Below are 22,398 nucleotides of genomic sequence, written 5' to 3'. Positions count from 1 at the left end.
GAGGTGCATGTCTAATTGGATGCTATTTGAACCTGATTTGGAAGCTGTGCTCCAGAGATCATGAGCAGATGGTCACTATCTGCAGCATTAAAACAACACAACCTTGGCTCCTCATGGAACAGGGTCTCTTCTGACACAGTATGCTGTTATTGAGCAATAGAATTAAAATGGAACGAAATGCATCTTACAGGCTTGCATAAAACAACCTGTTATCTTAATACCATCATAAATAGACATTTTAATAATGAACCTACCTAGAATGTTTCTTATTTGTCTTTAACATTAATGTTTTTTTTTTTTCTTTTCAAAACATATGGTGCAAACCCCCCCCCCCCCCCCCCCAAAAAAAAAAAAACACACGACCTTACAAAAACGGGATACTTTGTAATGACAGAGCTAAGATGTCTGAAAAACTAGATGCCTTGCAATTTAGGTTCAAGAAATAATATTTTGGAAAGTCAAGAAATCCAGTGTCACAGAACGAGTTCTATGCTTGTTTCATTGAGGCAACTTCAGTATGACTTTGGTGAAAAAGTAAACTTCCCTTTTCCAGTTCTACTCCCAATTTTTTTGTTAAAAAAATATGTGAATTACTAAGAAACATTTATAACTTTTGAAAAAATGATTATAGGAAAAGGGGCACAGTATTCAAATGACACAGTGACACAGTATTCAAATCCAAATTACAAAGGATAGATTCAAGTTAATGTTCTTGTGCGTGCTCTTAGGAAAGGCACAACAAACAGTCTAGGTCAATTGTTGCATCCATAGCAGACTAATTGAATGTCCATGTAAAACATCTCCCCCATACCATATCACAAGCAGTCTGCGATGCTGAAGGAAAATGAAGGGTGATGTGTAGAATGACAGAGATGAAAATGTCAACAAGTCAAAGACATCACTGATGTGAGATTGAAACATATTCAGAGTACCACAGTAATATAATAAAGTATTTTCATTTTCAGGAATATGAGTTGAAACTTGTCAAAAGTCACTACACACTGTTAACAATAATGTACATCAGGAATATTACACATTGGCATTGTGTTATTGTCACATTAAGCTATATAGCTGCTAAGTGCAAAGGTATGGTGACTTGCTAGAATCTACTAGATTCTGGTTTGTTACGCTTTTTCTTATTTAATTTTTTTACATTGGTAACAGTGCTTTCCAGCATATTTTATAGCAATACAAGCAATATTTACCAGACGAGAACAGGCAAGAGAGAGTTTTAAGAAGATGACAAATCATATGCATTACAATTGTTCAATTGGGTTGCATATAAATAAATTGTATAATAATAATAATAATAATAATAATAATAACTTAAACCCTTATAAAAATTTAACTATTTAAAATGATGAAACAGTTTCATATTAAAATTAAAGGCTGTGTTTTAAAAGTCAGGTAAGAAAATGAAAGACACATTTTCGCAGTAAGCTAATTTTTAGTTTAGCTCTTTTATACCTAACAAAAATCCCATGGTATATATCTCTACAGCCGTTTGTTTACAAGTAGTTTGGGGAACAGCAACATAACTTAATTATCTTCTATTAGCTTTTAGTATCAGCTGACAGTACCATGTCAGCCAAAAAGTCCAAATCCCATGCATTGTGCCAGAGAAAAGAACACTATTTCTACTGTCAAAACTTGATAAGCGGTATCCATAATTTCATAAGCTTGGAGGAACCCTGCTCTGCATGCCTTACTTTCAGGTAGTCTGTTACATTTGCACTTCCTACTGTACTATAGGTCATTTCAGCTCAACAGTGTCTTCAGAGTTAAAACATATCACGGCCTGCAAAGCATGTCATTCATTTGAGAAAGCAGGTGCCCAGTTGGTGTTGAAGGAGTGGGGAGAAGTTCAGGCTAAAAGAAATACTTCAAATCCTTCGAATTTGCATGACACTGATGTTTTATCACATGATACATACTCCTAATCCACAGGGATTCCTATTTCTGAACTCATGGATAATTGAAATTTAATAATGTCACAAGTATATTTCTCTGAGCAAGCCTAAGGCCGGTAATGAGGCCAGTATAAAAATGTGTGCACCATTAAAACATTATTTTAAGATGTGCAAGCTTAACAGATTACCTGATAACTATGGAAAACATGCTTCCAGGTTAAAAATGCTAATGTGAAATTCTGAAATGGTTTATAAAAATATAAGCACCATTAAAATACCCATTAGAATCAAAGGTAAACATAACACCAATTAATAAATATTTGTAATTTTCTGGTTAAATACACTATTTTAGGTTAAATGAGGCAAACATGTAGAGATATAAAATTCTGTGTAACTATACTTGAAATTGTGGGGAATTGATAAACATATCCTGTTCACTAGCTATCAGCAGTCAATGAAGCAATTCAGTGATTTTGTGCAATATTCCAAGTTTCTATCAGACACCAGAAATACAGTTGTTGTTTTTCTTTCCTATGTTCCAAAACTAGTGCATATACTGTACAAAACTATAGTTTCTGTAACTGCAGTAGTTATTTACAGCACAAGCAGAATCAGAGGCTTTCTTTGTCATTCGTGACTCATGCTGGCCATGCAAAAAAAAACAAATGAGACAAATGCAATGCTCTTTGTTTATTGTGCAGTTTTTCTAGTGTTGAAATGCCATTCTTGTCTCATTGCCTGTTCAGTCTTGGTCTGTACAAGGTAAACACATACACAAATTACCTACTAATTGAAAATGTACAAGTTAAACTACATATTTTACCACAGGTTTCTTACTGGCTAGTTTGTATATTGTTTTAAAGTTTGTAGGACAACTGCATGTATTACACTCAACACTTTGCTGTGCTGTTACTTTTACATTTATTATTATCCATTGTTCTACAAACAAAGGATTATCACTTCTGAATGTATCTATATACAGCTCAGAGGCTGATAATCAGGGTCTCAGCCATGGAGATAGTCTTTAAAGTGAATTTATAATCCAGTTACAATAGGAAGCCAAATCCCCAGATGCTTCTAATCTTGGTTTTGATGATCTTTTCAGCAAGATAACATGGCCAACCTTTTAGTTTACCGGCACAGAATACAAAGTAATGGTCATTTTGTATTCCTTGATTTGTTAAGCAAATCCCGTTGTCAAAAAAGGTTTCAGGGTTTTATGTTTTCTTCTGAGGTACAACTACCAATGGAATAACTGAAAGTTATGGTATGTTTTCCAGTCATGTGCTGTGTTTGTCACACTGCATGATACGTTTATGTTTAAGGGTAAAAGACTTTTAACCTCTATAACTCCTTTCACACTTGCATGATCTACCTGGGTCAGAACCTACCCGGGCAGGATCTGGTGTCATGCGAGTCGGGTAAACGATTTCATACTGCTTTTGATACAGCAGGGTTGACCCGGGTGACAGACACAAGTACAGAATGCGCGTATCTATGCCCCGGAAGCAGCTTGTTACGGACGCTTCCATCCAAGCTTCTCTGGATTGAACCATCGGCCCAAATGTTGATTAGAGCAAACGTTTCTTCATCCGTGCTGCAATATGGCTCATGGTGTGTCTCAAGCAACAAAAATATGGCTAAACAGAACAAACAAAAACGTTGCCGAAGTGAAACTTTCACGCAGGTGTGGCTTTTTGTTATCACGTCGGCTCACGAACGGCCGTCAAGCATTTTGTCTCGCTCAACCCGGGTCCGACCCAGGTACGGGGTTTCACACTACGCCGGATTGTGACCTGGTTAGCCAGGACCCAGGTCCGGACCCGGGTAGGAGTGACAGTGTGAAAGGGGCTTAATATGGTTTCCATGGCAACTGCAGTTCAATTCAAGCTCCATGGGGTTTCAGACAAAAATAAAAAAAGTCCACATTATTTGTGTCGCCAACTTACAGAGAAAAGACCTTGAGAACAAATTGGGATTTTCTTTTCTATCGTAACCTGCTTTGATCCAGTAATGGGTTTTCCCCAGCTACATTGTGCCAGATTTATCAGAAGAATTGTTTGGGAATATCTTCTCAGTTGGGGTCACAGCTGGACTGCCCATACCTGAGCTGCTGCTGCTGCTTGACCGGTGCTGGACCGCTGGCCTCACTGGTCTCATGGGCGGAGGCCTCAACTGGGCACCTGCCAGCCTGGCAGAAAGGGCTGGTTTGAAGGTGGTCATCATTTCAGTGGTGGAGCTGGTACTGCGCCTCATTGCAGCGTCTGGGTCTCGAATCATCATGGTGTGCAGGGGGCTGGGTGGCTCAGAGTTCACAGTGCCTATCTGTGGGTTCTTCATGGGCTCCAAGGTGTCCAGCACGACATCAGGAGCCTGCTTCACAATGTTCTGTCTTTCCAGTTCCCTCAGCTCATGGAGTGCAGTGCTCATGGTTTTTTCAATGTCCTATGAAAACACAATGGGAAAGAAATGTTAGGAAAATTCAACCGTACCCATTACTTCACAATGTCCTACACAATGTACATGTCACACAATCACTTAATGTTATTATTCCAGTCTAAATTTAGTGGCTGAGGTCCACAGAGCATTCATATAAATGAGGTTCATCTCATGTTGGTAAAAGAAATATATAAAATGTAATAAGACTGAACAGACTATGGTTACAATAAGTACTGTACTGAAGTACTACTGGAACAAAAACAGTGTCTATATCTAGCCATTAGACTGAGAGTGTACACTTATATATTTCAGTGTATAGACTTATTTCTTACCTCAGCTAAGGCTTCTGCTTCCAGTGACTTGTGGTCTCCGAGGCTGCTGTGCCGCGTGGAGCCATGGGTTGGCCTCAAGGGATGGCCTTCAGGCAAGTTCTTCCTGTCAGGGTAGTTGATGCTGCCAGCGCTTCCGAATGTAGCCAGCCTGCGCTTATCTGGGCTCTCTATGCGGCCTCTGTTCACTGAGATCTTGTGAGGGCTGCTGGGGCATGCAGCGGCCCTTGGAGGGGTGTCAATAGCAGGGCCAGTTCCTCTGGGGGGACTGTGGGTGTCTGTGCCACTCCTGCGGCGTGGGATAGCAGCACCATCTGATCTTATCCTAACCCTGAGGAAAGAAATTAAACTTGAAGCAAATGGGAACCTCCATAATTTTAATTTCCACTGAGCCATGAAGCAAGAGTTTTTACTATTGATAACTGTCATTGTTATAGCATGGATTTCTGGTGTATAATATATATTTTTGTTTTGTATTGCTTGGTATTAAGCCTCCTGATAACGCGATTCCTATGGACCAGTTTAAGGGTTGGAGACCTGAGCTGGTGCTCTAGTTGGGTTGAAAAACAGCTTTTATCACAGAAGCGATCCTTGAAAGGAATACCATTTAAAATCTCATACCACTACTTTATTTGAAGGTCACCCCTTGTTCTCTGTCCAAAATACTGCTGTTTTTCAGTGGTTGGCATGGCAGCAGGCCCTTGTGAGCTTTCAGCAGGTACAGTAGGTGAAGGTCACAAACAGGTACCCTGACCTGTGCATTTCTAGTCTATTCCCTCAGATTTATCATCTACTTTCTACCTTGAAAAGCAATGTGTATAATACGTGTAAAGACAGAGAAAAGCCACCTTGCTTGAAATAGGTCATAACGCGTGTTCTTTGTATTCGAATTCTAGTTATGTTTTGCATTGTATGCTTTACTTTATTATTTTAATTAATTTCTCAGTCAATCCTAAAGGCCATTTCAGTCTGACAGGCAACCGGTTAAAGCAAATGTCTTATTCCTTGACTTTCTTTGTTTAACTAAAGAAGAAATACAGTAAGTTAATATGTACAGTTGACTCTCACACTATGACAGTGTAATCCATTGGACTGACACCCTTGCCCACGTCGAGACACCCTTATACAGTGGGAGATAGGTCCAACTGGGTATTTTATAACATGCCTTAAACTTGGTCAGTCCCAAAAGTACTCCTCAGAGATATTGGATACCATGAAAAAAGGAACTTCATTTTCAATGCCTTCTGTCAAGCCACGTAGTCTCAAGACTCACTTGATAATTCAATATGACATACACTACAAAAATGTGATTTTGCTTAGTTCACAAGGCAAACAGTGACACACGCACCTGCCCATAACGCCTCCGAAGCTGTAGTCTGGTAAGTGCTCACAGGGGGACTGGATGTCATTCTTTGATGAGGCCTTGTCATCTAAAAGAGGGCCGCTGCTCGCCTCGCTGTCTGCCTTCTGGCTCAGGCTGTCAGAGAATGCATCATCCCTGGGTACAGATGAGAGCGAGAGGGGCAGGCAATCCTGTCAGCTAGGGGCAGTCGCAGGCTTAAAAAGCATCCTGCAAAACCTGCGGACAGCCTTTAAGCTACATCCCTTATTAAGATGTTCTCCTGCTTGTTTGCAAATATTTACTATGCTAAAAATGAATACTTTAAACCATTTGAAAACAAATATAAAATAAAATGTGTTTATTCTTCCATGATATGGTACATGTAGTTATTACTGCATTGTTATATATGGCTTGTTTAATAAAGTCCCCCTCTCAGAGCAAACCTGAACTAGGTGGACTTTATATAATGTGGTCATATATACTTGCAAAGTTCTTGCTTTCAATTTTTATTTTCTGTATCCAAACATAATTCTTTGTTTGGTATGGCAATGTAGAACAGTTATGCAGCACATTAAGTTTTAGTACAGCCAATATAATGTTAACGGAATTAATCCACAAACATAATAGTTTATCAAGCTGAGTGGTTTCACAATAAATAGATCCTGCATTTGTACATTTAACAGTTTTCCTTTGCCCGCAAAACATCCACTAAGAAGGCACGCATTCAATTATAATGGAATGCATTTAATGGCTTGTCCTTGAAACTACAGGAATAATTTTATTAATAATAATAGGTTATCTGTGCACTAAGCATTAAGGCAATATAACACAGGCATTATTAACCTCTTCATGAATTAACAATGGGCAGCCCTGCTTTAACTTGCAATCAAATGCATTTTACTGCACTAATTGATAGGCACACATTCCTCTGTTTTAATGGCATAAATACTGGCAGTGCTTTTAATATGTTAATGAAATTGCATAGATTAGGTAAAGTTGTAGCATGTATTTTAATCAGTGTATAAAACAGTCCAATGCAATTGCAACTATACACTAGTACAGTGTATACTATTTGATCAATTATTAATACATGCTTTAGATTAAGCCTTTATTAAGCAAAGAAGTAAGATTGAAACAGTAGTAGAAATTGATCTGTTTCTTTTCCTTTCCCGCTCCTTTCCATTTAAACCTGTACATGTATGTATCAAGTGGAATTTCCTAAAGCTTATTTTGGCATACTGGTACTCCAAAAGAATAGAGTAAATTAATAAATAATAATAAAAACATTCACATGGGAACACTGAACATTCAGTATTGGTCACAGATATGAAAGTCATTTCACCTGCACACTGTACAAGAAATCCTATCAGTAACACACATTGAAGTAACAGGATTAGAGATGTGAGATTGAGTGTTAATGGTGAGTATCGAGCTGGTCACAGTGCAGTCAGTGCACAGTTCAAGAAAGCTCCTGTACTTACATGTCTTGCACTACAATGTACTGGTGAGGGATCAGCCCGTCAACCCCATTATGACGCCCTTCCCACCAGTCCTCTGAGGCTCTGTGGTAGAGCAGCAGTGATGCTCCTTTCCTGAAGGACAGCTCCCTAGGGGACCGCCCAATGTAATCAAACTTAGCGATGGCTTCAATCTGCTCAACCTCTGTCATAGAGACACATATAGAAAGGGGTCAGCAAAGCAGATTCAGTTAATTATTTGCAATGTATCATACAAAGTACTGGGTCTGTAAAGCACTCACTTGCTTGTTTAACTTTCACTGATCATTACCTGATTCAAGCAACAACAGAGAATAATACAGAACGAGAGAACATACATTATAGGATATTAAACTTGGGAGAAAAGAAACATTAGGACAGTGTAGATGATATCCATTTAATAAAGTGGGACAATAAATCATGCTGTGCTATTTAGAGCAATACAATCCCCAACTTCCTTGTTACTTGTCTCATAAGAAATTATCTGAAAATTTCTAACCGTAAAGTACCAAAGAAACATCCCCTTGACTTAATCACCATTAATAACACCACTAACATACAGTATTCAGAGTGTCCTGTGGCTTTTAGATTTCACTGTATTATTTGAGTAATCATGTGCTGTGGTCCTCGTTAAGATGCAATTTCAATCTATTCTTCTCCAGTTGCATCTTTTAGTGAAATATTAATGGCAGGTACGGAATCCCAAGATTCCCAAAGGAGGGAGAGATAACCGAGCCGGGATATGATGATCCCTCCCAGCATCTGGTTTACATGTCCGTGCATGGAGGGAATACAAAACAGCAATTGGATATTCACTTCTGAAGGCTTTGTGATGCTTTAATGACATTCTGAATTCCAGATCACATCCCAAAAGGCTGAGTCCAGCTTTTTAGAAGATCAAACTCCAGCTTCTGTCATCAATATGTCCCATTCCCAATGATGCCCTCAAACATTTACCCAACCTTTTCAGCAAAGAGCCCCCCTTCGCACATTCCTAATCAGACTCAGACCCCCAATTAACTACTAGAAAATCGACAGCGGCAATACTTAGGTGTCCCCGAGCCAAAGGCAAGGGCACTTTATGTAGCACGACATCCACAATCTATTAATAACGGCCGTGGAGGATTTGAATGTTATTATAAACCTGAACAAATGCATTTTGTTTATGGTTATATTTTGGTCTGGATTGGCTGCTTGAAATGTATGTTGTTGTTTAAAGTGAGTTTCTTGATTCTGAAAGCTCGTTAGCTTTTCGAAGACAGTGAAAGCTTTGAAAACTGAGAAATGTCATCAGGAATAAAAAGATGAGTAGTTTTCTTTGAAAGTACTTTTAACTTTAAACTCATCATATCAACCATGACTGTGGCTTTCTGACAGAGCACATATCTGTACTGTTTGTAAGCTGCTGGCTTTGTTTGATTTGAAGCAACGGATTTGGGGTTAGCTTAGACATGATGATCCTAGATACCCTGCCTCAATGCATATTATCATCAGTCTATCTGGGTTTGAGATTCTGAACTGACAGTGGCCTGGCTGGATATAAATCCAATGTCTTCAAAATAATATTAGTCACAGAGGACCCTGTTCTTTTTTTATAGGGCATGTTTTCAATTGAGAAATGTAGACTGCAAATCCTCAGCACACAAACTGACACTTAATTTATCTAATATTTTATAACTAATAGATTTGGAACATCTGTGAGGCAATTTGTTGCGTAATGTGAAGACTGGGCATGGATATGTAGTTGGGTTGCGGTGCAAATTTCTGGTGCCTGGAAACATTCCCAAATCCATATGTTTTACATATAGTAGAAAATCCCCTGTAAATGGGCTGCAGCTTGCATGCTTACAATCCCCACTGCAGATGAAATACCCTGCGAAGGGAATGTAGTGGGCATTCTGGGAATGTACAAAATAGTGCCTCCAGATTTTGTTGGATTTAAAGCTTTCAAATATCCAGCAAAATGAGTACCATCAGTTAACAAAAGTTAAGAAAATGATTTTAATAAGACAGCAGGAATATCTTTAAAGAAACTATGCAACAACAATGTATAAATAGTCATTTCAACTGTAAATGGATGGAAATTATGAAATTATCCATTCTCTGTTGTGGCTATGTTATTTTAATGAGGGCAAGGCAGAGTGAGGTGGGCACTGTCGCCCAGGAAAGACACATGCTTCAGTGTTTTCTATCAGCTGAAAGAGTCAAGAGGTTAAGTAGATGGATAAAACACAATTGCTCTGCTGGGAAAACTGGATTTAATCAAGCAGAAAGCACAATCAGTGCTATTAACACAGCCAGTCAAGTGTGAAATTGCCTAAATAGCGGGACACAAAATGCAACCTTTTGTATTCCTGTTAATACAACTGCATTGACAAAGAGAAAACTATACACTTTTTATATCAATATTTAACAAAGCAAGGTCTTGATTTATTACAGCTCTTATTTAAGGTCTTAGGCTTTGTTTAACTGTTATGATCTTAGCTGTTGTTTTGTCTATGGTTAATAAATATTAGCTAAGTGCAAGTAATTTTGTTTTGAACAGGCTTCAGCACATGCTAAAAAACATATAGAGGTGACATAGGATTAAAACTATTTTGAATACAAACGTACAACAGGATTTTAATGAATCCTTTGGAGAAAAATTCTCTCAACTTGTCCTCAAACAACAAGAAAACAAAGCATGCCCTTGGAGCTGCTGCTGTAACCATGTCTAACAACAGACTAACATCAATCATCTGCAGAAAAAACAGTGACAAGCTGTTCCAAACCCATACTGTTTAAACAGACACAGGGCTATACACAATGAAAAGTGAGTCTTCAAATAACACTATTTAAAATGAATACACATTTTGTTCCCTGTGGCTTTATTTATTTCATAATTTCAAACAGAATAATCCATTAATATTTAAAAAAAAAATTAAAAAATCTATTTTCTACATGAAGATTTCGGTACACAATATCACTACATTGGTTTACATTTTTAATTTTTTTTTATTTAACTCTAAACCATTATGTAATATGGTTATGGTTGCTCATGGCATGGACTGTACAGTTTCAGTCTATGTGCATGATTCAGTCAGTACACTGAAGAGAAAGAAAGAAATCAAAGGTTGCCCCCAGGAGACAGAGCTGCGAGCCTGGAAGAAGAGAGAGCACTGGAGTTCAATGGCTGGAGCACTCCATGGGGAGCCTTCCATACAGCAATCTGCGCAGGGCAGTATCTCCAACTCCAGCAAGGATTATTTGGTTCTCTCAAATCCAGTCCTGCCACTTCAAAGTAGAAAAGGAGCTTTCAACAAAACATTCAGGCCACTGCATATTATCAACATAAATTATTTACGCTTACTGAAAAAGCAATTTTATTTTCTTTCCTTACAAGAACTGTAATCTCTCGGGTGTACTGTAATCTCTCTCTCTCTCTCTCTCTCTCTCTCTCTCTCTCTCTCTCTCTCTATATGTATGTATGTATATATATATATATATATATATATATATATATATATATATATATATATATATATATATATATATGAGAGAGGGAGAGAGAGAGAAGTAAAATAATAAATTTCAAACGTATAACAAACCCATATTATATGCAGAACAGAAAAGCTACATTAATGTTAGGGATTCACTGATAACCAGTTTCACCTGTGTGTTTGTTTTGGTAAAAGGGTTTTGAGAATGAAGGTATGTACATGTTTCAAACAAAGCTGTCACGCAACTACTTTCAAATACATAAATGGGTCATGAAATGTTTTTGTAAATGTAAAATATTGATTTTCTGAATATGGTGAGGAAACTGTTAAAGACTCACAACCGATGTAAGGTGTAGCTTCCTTTAGATGGTCAGTATCTGCAGAGCAATTTGTTCTGAATAAAACTCCCTGGAAGACTCTCTAATGAAACCATAATAAATCAGCCTTCTTGAAGAGCAGGACAATGAAAATTACACTTTCACTTGGCCTGTAGTTTATGTAAAGTTCAGCCGCTCTGGCTGTTTCTGTGCTGCTTTCCACTGCCCAGTTGTGCCATACAGTTGCATTTCTCTCCATTAAAGTTGTCTTTTACACCTAAAGCACAAAACCTTGAATTGAAAAGGAAAATATGTGTGACAGGAATGGGATAGGAGTTTAATGACTATGTTGTCTTCCTGCTTTTAGGTTTTGTCATACTACATGCAGGTACAGGAAAACAGGCAAAATAAAATACATTAAAATTAAATAAAACACACATTGAACTTACCGTCATCACTGGTGTGGGGCTCAGTGCCATTGTCATGGTCAATAGTGCCAGGTTCACTGTGGGGGCTATCACTGCAGTCAATGAATAGAAAGACATGCCAAGGGTTCTTCATTACAGAGGTGATAGGTAAATGAAGACTGAATTAACTAGGTTCAGTTTGATATGTTTAGAACTCTTCCCCTGTTCCCACAACAGTTACTTACCAGTACTCTTCTCCTCCAGTCATGCATTTCTCATATACCGGCCCATCCAGCTCTCTGTGGCTGGGAAAGATGGCTTCATTGTGCATGATAATGGTCTTAATGACCTCATTGACGTGGGCCTGGCAGGCAACAGGGTCTTGCCCATCTGGGATGGGCATCAGGGTGGGGCCAAAGCAGATGGCCAGGTTGTAGGCATCCATCATGTTTTCATCACTATACTGGGATAAGCTGCAAGGAAATGGGATTTTAAATCATGTGATCCTGCAGTAACACGCCTCTGTAGGGGCAGACACACGCCATAAAGGGTCCATAGCAACAGCAGCCTGTCGCCGAGAAAAACAACTGATTCAGAGCAGCACACAACTAACTGTTTTACTTTGAATCCAGACCTTAAAAAGGAAATACCATCACTCACCTTTAACTATACACCTCACCTCCCTCACCTTTAACTATACCTTTAACTATACGACTTTTGTTGTAGCAACAGCGAGTCACAAACTGCTCCCATCTGGCGGCTCAAGTTTCAATTTGACCAGTAAATGTACGCATTGACCTGGTGAGCCAGATGTTTCCTCTGCATTTATGTGCAGTGATGTCCACCAATGGCTCACTTCTATTCCAATCCTTCCATTTCTTGAGATGGAAACAGTATGCACATACAATAGAGGTACAGTGTATCCCTACGACTGTTCCATCTCTTCAGCTTTGCATTTCTGTTTTATTCACATACACATTCCAGTCTATGCAGTTTAGTTTTAAGCTAACGTTTCTTACCCAACAGTATTACCCAACAACATTTCATTGTTATTATCCTGTATTCCCAGATGACTGCTACTAGATATTAGAAACACAGTTTTTAGGATTTGACAAAAACATATTAAAAAGGGTGCTGCTACACATTTCTTTAAACCTCCAGTATATAACAGGTAAAGAAATAATTGCTAGTTGCTAAGAATCTGGTATGGCTTATGAACGTACAAATCTGCAACATTTCCAACAAAGAAAGCCAACCTGCTTTCCCGTTTGGTGCAATATACTGCACTGGACAAATTCAATTTAAAATGAATTTGGATATATCTGCTATAGCAAAATGTACTCACGATAAGTAAGTTTTACTATTCCAACCCTGATCATTGTCCCTATAGTATATAAGGATTTTAAACAATGCACATTTTTATATGCCCCTTTGCAACTTGGCTTTAAAATGAAACCAATTCATGTGCAATCTTTGCAGAAATGGTGTGAAGACATTTATCTGGTAGAGAGCTATTTTTGTCCATGCAGAATACAATGGATAACTCATGCTTCTACAGCTACAGAAAGGTGAAAAAGGTTCAGATAATTAAGCATTCAATAACTAAACAGAAATTATTATCGCAAACATCTGAGTGCACATATATGTTTTTTTTCTTTGTCTGAATGCTTTGGTTGCATGCTGTACATACACAGAAAATAAAGGTTTCTAAAACTGTATTCGAATTGTATTAGCTATTCCATTTACAACACACCAGGCCAATTCTACATCAATAGATGTTCAGCTCCACTGGCCTTTTTAAAGGTCAACAGAAAAAAAAAACAGAACAGTACAGCGTGAGGCGCTTTATAATTAATCATTCCTGTTAGGACCATTTTTTTGAAGTCATTTCTAATTACTACAGCAAAGTGGCAGTGACCAGTTATTAAAAAAAACACAAGAGGCTAAAGTATTTTATTTCCCTGGGCACACAACTGTAGCAGAGTCTATAGAGCAAAGCCTATCATTTCCAGTAGGGACAGAGACAATAACATCATAGTACAGCTTTTTTTTAACACCTGTTTAAATGTTACTTACTGGTTGAGGAATGCAAAAAGGTATCTCATGACGATAATGACGGTTCGAGGCAGAGGCACAATGAGTTGCTGGACATGGTGCACTCTTTCAGCAGAAGTTTCAAGTTCTAAAGGAGGTAAAAACTATTATTTGCTGACATTTTCAATAAATATTTCTTAGGGTGCTACAGTGGTGACTATTGGCAGGCTATAAGAAATAGCCACTACTGTAGATTTCATTAGATAAGGACTATTCATTTTAGTCAGTCACATAATAAATGAACGGTCTATTTTGTAAGCTTAAGGAAGTGCCAGCTTGTGATTTAAAGTGCATACAACCTGTAGTTAGTTATTACACCAACTCACTATTATAATTTAATGAAATTATTGTCATTTATATATATATATATATAATATATATATATAATATATATATATATTATATATCTATACAATAATTCATTAAATGATAATATTACGCAGCATTAATTTCAACATATTATATTATTGCATTATAATGTAAAACATATCAATATACATTTATTTCTCTTTCAGTATATTTATAAAATATATTATTCATATATTTATTTTCTATAAGGATGACTTGGATTAATAGAGTATTTAAGTCATTGCTTCCTTGACTCAGAAAATGTAACTCAACATTCAAGAGTCAGCTGTAGCCAATAACTTCTTCACAGTTTAATTTATAGGTAATCAAAATGCAGGCCTCATTCTCTTGATTCAATAGCACTTCCATGGGTTATGTAATGCATTTCTAAGGAAACAGAGTCTCAATATCTTATAATGAGCTTCGGGACATAATCTATCACTCTGCTCCTGTGATTCTACTGCAGCAAGCACTTTATGAAAACTGCTGCCTTAGCTACCTCTCTGTAGTTACTTTATAATTAACCCGCAGTTGGGTTACTGCAATACAGTTATAAAATGAATCTACTATATCTAAGTTAATCAGCAACTTGGTATGTGTTTGCATTTTCAGTTATTTTACTAAATATTTTCACTTTCTATCATTTCTATTTCGGTCATCGACCCCCCCCCCCCCCCCCCCCCCCCCCCCCCCCCCCCCCCCCCCCAACATTTCTTACAGGGGAACGGGTAATAGTTACACTTGGGTGTACCAGATAGACATGAAGGTTAGCCATGTCTGAGAGAGCTCTATTGAAGCCAAAGGTGTGCATTAAAGCCCTGTTTTAAAACCTCACCAAGATGTGGCGACTGAAACAGAAAATGATAAGATATCTGCTTTTTCATGTCCTTATCAAGTTACTCTTTAAGTAAGACCAGATTTGGCGACAATGCAATTTACATAGCTTACTTACAGAATAGGTGGAGAATAGAGATATATTAAAGAGTTATAGTTCAGTGGTTTGAAAGGCAAATAAACTGACAGAATGTTTCAACCTTATTGTTAAACACTCAATCCTAATATAAAATCAGTACTAATCATGTGTGTAGTTTTTGTTCTATATAATTGGTCAAATCTGGTCAGTGGGCATACTTTTCTATCATTAGTCCAGAGCCCTGCACACTGCTGGAGTGTCATAGAGAAGGCTACTTACTTATGGTTGACATCAAGTCAAGAAACTTTTCCTTAGGAAACAAAGGGTTTTCCAGTCCTCTGAAGTAAAGCTTTAAGACCCCAGCAACAGAGTTAATATCATGATCATTGTGATCATCAGTCAAAGGGTCCTCACCTAGGTTAAACATAGTAGATACAATGAGACAACTTTCAATACTTTTCTAATAGGCCACTGGTTCAGATACAGCGAATAATCTATTTAGCCATATTGAAGCAGCAACGGTAAAAAAATGTAGACATCCATATTTCAAGTTTCAAGTAAATAGAGCAAACAGATAATAACTCAATAAAAAAATAAAAAAAGATTTATAAATTGAGGAAACCACATAGGTTCTCAGCCTTATTTAATTTATTTTCAAACCCACACATACAAATACATATTTAAGGTAAAGGTTGTGAAATGTTGTCTCCAAATTATCATTTTTTTTGATGAAAAACACTTTATAAAGCAATGCTTTTGATCATTACTATAAAACATAATTGGAAAATCTTTGTGCAGACTAACCTCTTTCAAATGAATTTTTAATGTCATTGACTTCGACCTGAGATCCAGGAACTCTAAAAATACCCTGCTGTTGAAGACCTAGAAGAGGAAAAACATTGATTTCTATCAGCAGCATTATTAACTTGAAATTGAATGTTTTAAAAGTGAAAGCAATCGAGATTCCTGAACCCCCCAAAAAAAAAAGAAAAAAAAAAAAGATTTTCAGAAACCTCCTCTCAATGTCACAATCATCTTGTATAATGGCTTGGCCTTGGTTACATACTGCAGCAGCTGGGAAATGAAATGACTGGTAATACATAAATGCCAGGAGGCTACAGCCAGGTTCCATTTCAGGAGACAGAAAGTTGCAATTGGAAATCTATTTACCTGATTTCATAAGCATAATCCAACCTGCTTCTGAAATTGACAGAATTTTGCCTGACGTGAGAGCTAAACTCTCCCATCTCCAGTGTTAACTAGTTCATTTATATACCATTGATCTTTCTCAGCTGCAGGAAATTTGAGGCAGATGTGGGAGGGTGAGCTAATTCCTGTTTGGTGCTTGCCACTCTCCCATTTCGGTTTGTATTACACACTAATGGTATAATTTATCGCTATTAGAACAAATTGCGAAGCGTGATATACTGAGGAGAAGACATCTACCTTTCACTTTTAAATTTCAAAATTTATTTGAGTCAAAGGTAAACAATAACACATTAAATGGTGTTCTTGTTTCAAGACATTTTTAGCATACTATTGCTAGGAGTCAAATGGGTATTCTAGCAAATCTCTGCAATTCCTTGACGGACTCCTGGGTGAAAATGGGTGTAAAGCAAGCTTTCTTGCTTGTGCTCCTCAATCCAGACCTGACGGGAAAACTCAGTACATGGTCTCTTACTCACACTGTGCTAAACGATGTAGTGCAGCATTAAAAAAATTATACATAACGGACTGCAGTTGTTTAAAGTGATAGAGCAGTAACAAATAGTGTGACATAAACACTGACACAAAGTGGCACCTAATACAGTGGTCCCTAATTATTTCACAATTTAGTAATTAAAAAGTGTGGTTAACTTGTATAAACTATATTATACATGTACTATAATGTATTGTTTTCAATATTATATCAGCTCTTTATGTTCTTCATGAAATCAACCATTTCATCCGCTTGCTTACCGTACAGATTGATGTACCGAACACAGCTCTCCACCACAAGGGGGATGGCTTGGCCTGAATCCTGAAAAATCAAACAAAGAATGATCCATTTGGTCTGCTTATGGAACAAGGAAGACAACAGAATGTAAGGACGTTATAGCACACGACAAAACAGGATCTGTAGGCTGGCATGTTTAACTCTAAGCAATATTAATAATACAGGCAGTCAGAAATGCAGGTACCCTTTTGCTGTTTATAAAAGCAATGCTCATGAGCATTTTCAAACAAAAAAAGCCTGGATGAAAACCTTAAAACATTACTTCATAAACGTTCCAGTCCAGACAACCCTCTGACAAATACTGGGACAGTAGTGAGAGTTGCTGAAGAGTAATTTACTTACTGAACTGAAAAGGTTGTTTTGTATTATCATAAACATTAGTTTTGTTTTAGAAAAGTGACACACTGCTAAGTCACCTTTATTTTTGGTAACAATGATTTTACTCATAAGTCAAAGTCTGTATGGATGAGGCTGTATTCTATACAGCATATACAGCAGTTAAAGCTTCATATTCAAGGACTCCTGTTTTGAGAGGAGACCCTAACTGGCCAGTACCTGGTTTCTGGTACGAGCATTCCTTCGTCCTCTGGTAAAGAAAGCAGCAGAGCAGGAAAACAGAAGAGGGGAAGCAAGGATCAAAACAGTTAAAGAAGCATACAGAACATTGCGTCAGGGAGGCCAGGAAGCTAAATGCAATGGCAGCTTTACAGGATGAGATGTTGGTGAGGGTGCTTACAGCTGTAGAATACAGAACCTGAGTCCTTGCAATGAGCAATATAATGCAGGATTGTTTTTGGATTATGGATGTATAAAATGAAGCTGTACATGGTATGCCCTAAAGGATACAACTATTAAATATTAATCTGATTCATATTCAGGTAATTTAGAACTATGTTCAACAACCAGGAATAATATTTAGTAAAATATGCATAACCTAATTTGAATGGCATTTTATAATGTGTATCTATCTATCTGTATATATATATATATATATATATATATATATATATATATATATATATATATATATATATATATATATATATATATATATAATTTCCACGGTCTCCCGTTTATATGTTTATCATACCAATGTAAACGACTATTATAACGGTCACCAAACTTTAATATGAATTTCCTACCCTGCAGAGGCAATAGTACAAATAGTATGGTTGACATTTGCTGATAATTGCATTTGCCAGTGTTTGAAATGATAACTCTCCAGCTGTAACCAACACAAACCGCATCCAAAGGCCACGGAAACAAAGCACACAGGAAGGCAAGATTAACCAGAAGGCACACAGTTAGGTAAGAGAGAGAGAGGTAAGTCAAAGCCACCACTCCATTTAGCATTCAGGGACTCCCGAGCACACGATAATGAGTACCTCAATGAAGGTTTCCATATTGCCATTAAACAGTTTATGATTATAGACTGATCGAGGTCTAGGCTTCCTCATTTTCTGTGGTTTAGGGGGAAGAGAGGGGGGCCTGGGAAAAATGGAACAAATGCAACACATAAACTGTAATGAAGACAGCAAGACCTTACCCTCTGAGTTTCACAGAAAAAAATAAATAGATGAATAAAAATCGACTGTACATTAAGTTTGTCATTTATTACCCCAACTCCAATGCAATACTAATTTGATGCATGCATAGTACACAGTGCCACTTATGGCTACAATGACACAAACATGCTATATCTACTAGTATACTATACACCTTAATCAATGACTAGTATGCTGAACAAAACTTAGGGGTTACCATTGCATACAATGAGTGCCTATTCTGCACAAACTCACTGACTTCAAAATATCAGTTTGGGTAAAGGCAATCTATATCTGTGTATCCTTTTCCTTTATATTTACAATGTTTGCCATAAGGGTGCCATTAGGAGAAAATGTATTGCAAAAAGTCAAAGTGCTGATGCTTGGAACTCAGAGGGCAAAATTAAATTGTTCATGTATCAACACATAAAACCAACGGTCTGTGAATGAGAGTGCAATAGTGACCATAAATCTACGACACACACAATCATCTACAATATAAATGCAGTTAGTAAAGCCGCATCTGTAAAAAACAACAAAAAAAAAAAACACAACAAAACAATTGACATTACAATGTACATGAGCACAAGGATATTCAAAAGAAAACTACAAAGACGGAGAACAAATAAGTTCTTAACTATTTAACATGCCAAACATTGGCAATAAGCATCGTTCAATGATCTATTACTGCATGGCCACAATATGTGTTTTAAGTGTATCTGAATCAGTGATGAACAGAGACAGTCTTCAATTACAATGACCATGCACCCAGGAACTAGGGTGAGACATTAGAATCCATTTTGCATAGAGCTTTGACCAGGTTCCAGGTAGAATGTTCTGGTCACTCTACTTAGGCTGGAATTAAACCCAGAGGAACTGGCTGCCAATTGTAGTAATACATCTGGTGCTCTTGGCTCACATGTTAAGCAGGTGAGAGGAGGATGTGTGTGTGTGTGTGTGTGTGTCACCCTGTCACTATGAGACACTTGGCAAACACTTCCTTCATGAAGCACTGCCCGCTGTGTCACATTAATAGTAAGGAAGCCTGCAGCTGTGATAGCCTTGCCCTCCCATGAAGCAGTGCTTAGGGACACAAGGCTTTTTCATTAAGCATTAGCCCACTGATAAGTGCACTGGAGTGTCATGTGCATATTACATATCACTGATTCTTACTCAACATGGGATATATACTGATATATATAATATATATATATATATATATATATATATATATATATATATATATATATATAATGTGTGTGTATATGTAAAACAATGATGCTAGTTTAAGTTCACTTACCCTTAATGAGCGAGTGAGTCACATTAGGCTCATTTATTCTACATAATGCCACCAGAACATAAAGGATCTGTTTTTTTTTTTTTTTGGTTACTGAAATTACTAAAATGTGGAATCTCTCGCTCTTTCTTTTTTTTTTTTTTTTTTAAGAAAACCAACATAGCACAGTAATTGGATTAATATTTTGAAGAACAAGGTTCAGAGGCATTTTTACAGTTGTGAAAGACAACAAACCACAATGTTAGGGTAAACTAAAAAGAAACACTATAATAACATTTTAAATACAGCACTGCTACCTTTTACAGTGACTTTCAAAAAGTCCTTAATGCTAACACAGCATGAAATACTAAATAAACATCCGTTATATTTATTACAGTTGCTGTTTGTTTTGTTATGTATTACTTTTTAAAAGCTAGAGGTAGCAACATTAAATCACAACCCTAGGGTTATAAAATTTGACACACATTTCAATGAGACGTTTCTTTGTGTTTTGAAAAACATGGTTACACGTGTCTACTTTTAATAGTTGCTTTTAGTTTTGCTTAGTTATGGAATGTTATGATTGGTTATTTGAAGTTTTAGATAAGTCTCTAGGAGTTGTGACGCAATTCTGTCTAAACTCTGGTTTCAAACGCAATCACTAACATCGTGAAACTGCACTAATATTGAGCTGACACAGTACTAACGGGCAAGCCAGAGCAAGCCAGCTGGAACATATGATTGCAGAAAATAACAGCAATCTTTTTAACATCAGGCTAATTATTTGTAGCAGCGTTTCAGATGCATTGGGGTTTAATAGTGAAGAAGTAGGCAAGCAGCACCTAACCTAATATAATATAATTCTTACCTTGTAGTTCCACACTCAGCCCTTTCTCCTGTAAGAAATGCATTAAAAAGAATTAATTATATATTTTTCCTTTTATTTATTTGAGGCGACAGATGATCCTGAACACTTTTTTTAAAACCTTGACTTAAACTTAAAAAGTCTGTAGTTTGGGTTGAAAGGTGGGATAGTGCTTTTCTTATTGAGTCCAACTGGATTTATTTCTTGTCCTTGGTAATCAAATATCTGCCACCTATACTAAGCTACCATCTTTTTAGCAAGTAAACCCCAGAACCATTTTTTTGGAATCTAGTTTTTTTGTTTTTTTTTATAGACACAATTAATTGTAGCATTTTCCACTGTATTGTTAGCCGGCTCCCCCTGCAGTTTTTTTATTTATTTATTTATTTTTAATAACGTCAATAACAATAGAATGGTTCAATCTTATATTTCATCTGACATTTTCCCACCAGTAAAGTGTCTCGGCCCATTTAATCACACTGTGAGCTACTCATATTGAACACCATTGGAGATGCAGCATCAGCATTTGTTACAAGTGACATTCAGTGGTTCACTTAGAAACTGAGATTGAAAGCAATAAGAATTGGGCACATCTTGTGTTAGGCAAAAAGTATAGGATGATGGGGGAGAAATACTCTGCTAACATCCAGCTGTGTCTCTTCTAACTCGCTGATCACTCCCAGTGAGACCTGTTGATATGAATGAGGCGGACAATTCCCCCAACACATTCAAGGCAGAAGGGGTTGTTCAATTCAAAACACTCATCTTAGCCAAAAAAAGAGCTGTGAATTATCAGGATACTGAATTAATGGCAAGGCAACTTTGCAAATCAAGTTTAAATTTATTTAGCGTTTTGGCAAATTAATATTTAAATTAGCATGACATGCACATGCAAATGTAAAAGAAAACAGCTCAGAATCGCAATGAAACGTGATGCTTGTGTGTCATTTATTATGTACGATGCTGGTCCCTCGTGCTTGCATAGTTCTGCCGGATATTTTTCGGATGAATTGCTCTGTGCAATTCTCCTGTCACAAATTTTAATATTCAAGAACATTATATACTCAAAGCTTCATAGGATGTTGTGAATTGCAACAAAAACCTGGTTTGCTTCATTTAACATAATCCCTTTCTGTTACAATGTTTCTGTCAGGGATGTCAAACTCACAGAAAGGTACTGTTATACTTATAAAAGTATACTATAACATATACTGTAATAACTGTTTGCAATTATTTAATGCGAATATTAGAAAATACAAACAAAACCATGAATATGATCGTATATAGATATTTTTATTATTTAGTCTTTGCTATATAAAAACGCTTTCAGGATTGCAGCACCATACTTCAAATGTAATCAATGAGCTAGTCTGATGTCACATAGTCTTGTTTGCTGTAGTCTCCTATAATTACAATTCAACATACATTTCCTAGTTGTGTCCTAGGTGTTTTGTTTTAAAACAATTACAAGAGACATGGTATGGCAACACCATGACAGACTTGCAACAGGGAGATGCACCCTTTATATTACAGTTCTTGGACAGCATTTGAATTTACCTATGTGAAATGTACTCAGAAGTGTTTCAATTTTTTTTTTCAACCCCAGTATATTACTTGTTTGGCCCACATTCACTACCCTACAA

General features: G+C 37.0%; 1 protein-coding gene and 1 long non-coding RNA gene across 6 annotated transcripts in view; one reads left to right on the top strand and one right to left on the bottom strand.

The window, feature by feature from the left end:
• Nucleotides 1-335: 335 nt before the first annotated feature.
• The window catches only part of srgap3 (SLIT-ROBO Rho GTPase activating protein 3), an 81,961-nt gene continuing 59,898 nt past the window's right edge, over nt 336-22,398 (bottom strand). For 2 of the 5 annotated variants that reach the window (XM_041224239.1, XM_041224238.1), the window contains exons 11-22: nt 20,759-20,786; nt 18,456-18,558; nt 17,034-17,094; nt 15,879-15,956; nt 15,354-15,488; nt 13,796-13,901; nt 11,965-12,192; nt 11,762-11,832; nt 7,502-7,682; nt 6,027-6,176; nt 4,682-5,009; nt 3,077-4,355 (exon numbers count right to left, since the gene is read on the bottom strand). In XM_041224239.1, the coding sequence (XP_041080173.1) occupies nt 3,939-4,355; nt 4,682-5,009; nt 6,027-6,176; nt 7,502-7,682; nt 11,762-11,832; nt 11,965-12,192; nt 13,796-13,901; nt 15,354-15,488; nt 15,879-15,956; nt 17,034-17,094; nt 18,456-18,558; nt 20,759-20,786 (1,886 nt within the window). In that variant the 3' untranslated portion in view covers nt 3,077-3,938. The other 3 variants (XM_041224240.1, XM_041224241.1, XM_041224243.1) reach the window with 3 other exon arrangements.
• LOC121297759 overlaps nt 13,823-22,398 on the top strand; it is a 38,054-nt gene continuing 29,478 nt past the window's right edge. The window contains exons 1-2 of the long non-coding RNA XR_005947204.1: nt 13,823-13,910; nt 17,041-17,157. This is a non-coding gene — a long non-coding RNA (uncharacterized LOC121297759). The remainder of the gene's footprint in view (nt 13,911-17,040; nt 17,158-22,398) is intronic.

This window comes from Polyodon spathula, chromosome 23, assembly GCF_017654505.1.
Source record: "Polyodon spathula isolate WHYD16114869_AA chromosome 23, ASM1765450v1, whole genome shotgun sequence".
In the NCBI taxonomy this organism is placed as follows: Eukaryota; Metazoa; Chordata; class Actinopteri; order Acipenseriformes; family Polyodontidae; genus Polyodon; species Polyodon spathula.
The sequence above is the reverse complement of the archived record's forward strand: the minus strand, read 5'-3'. Positions and strand labels throughout refer to the sequence as shown.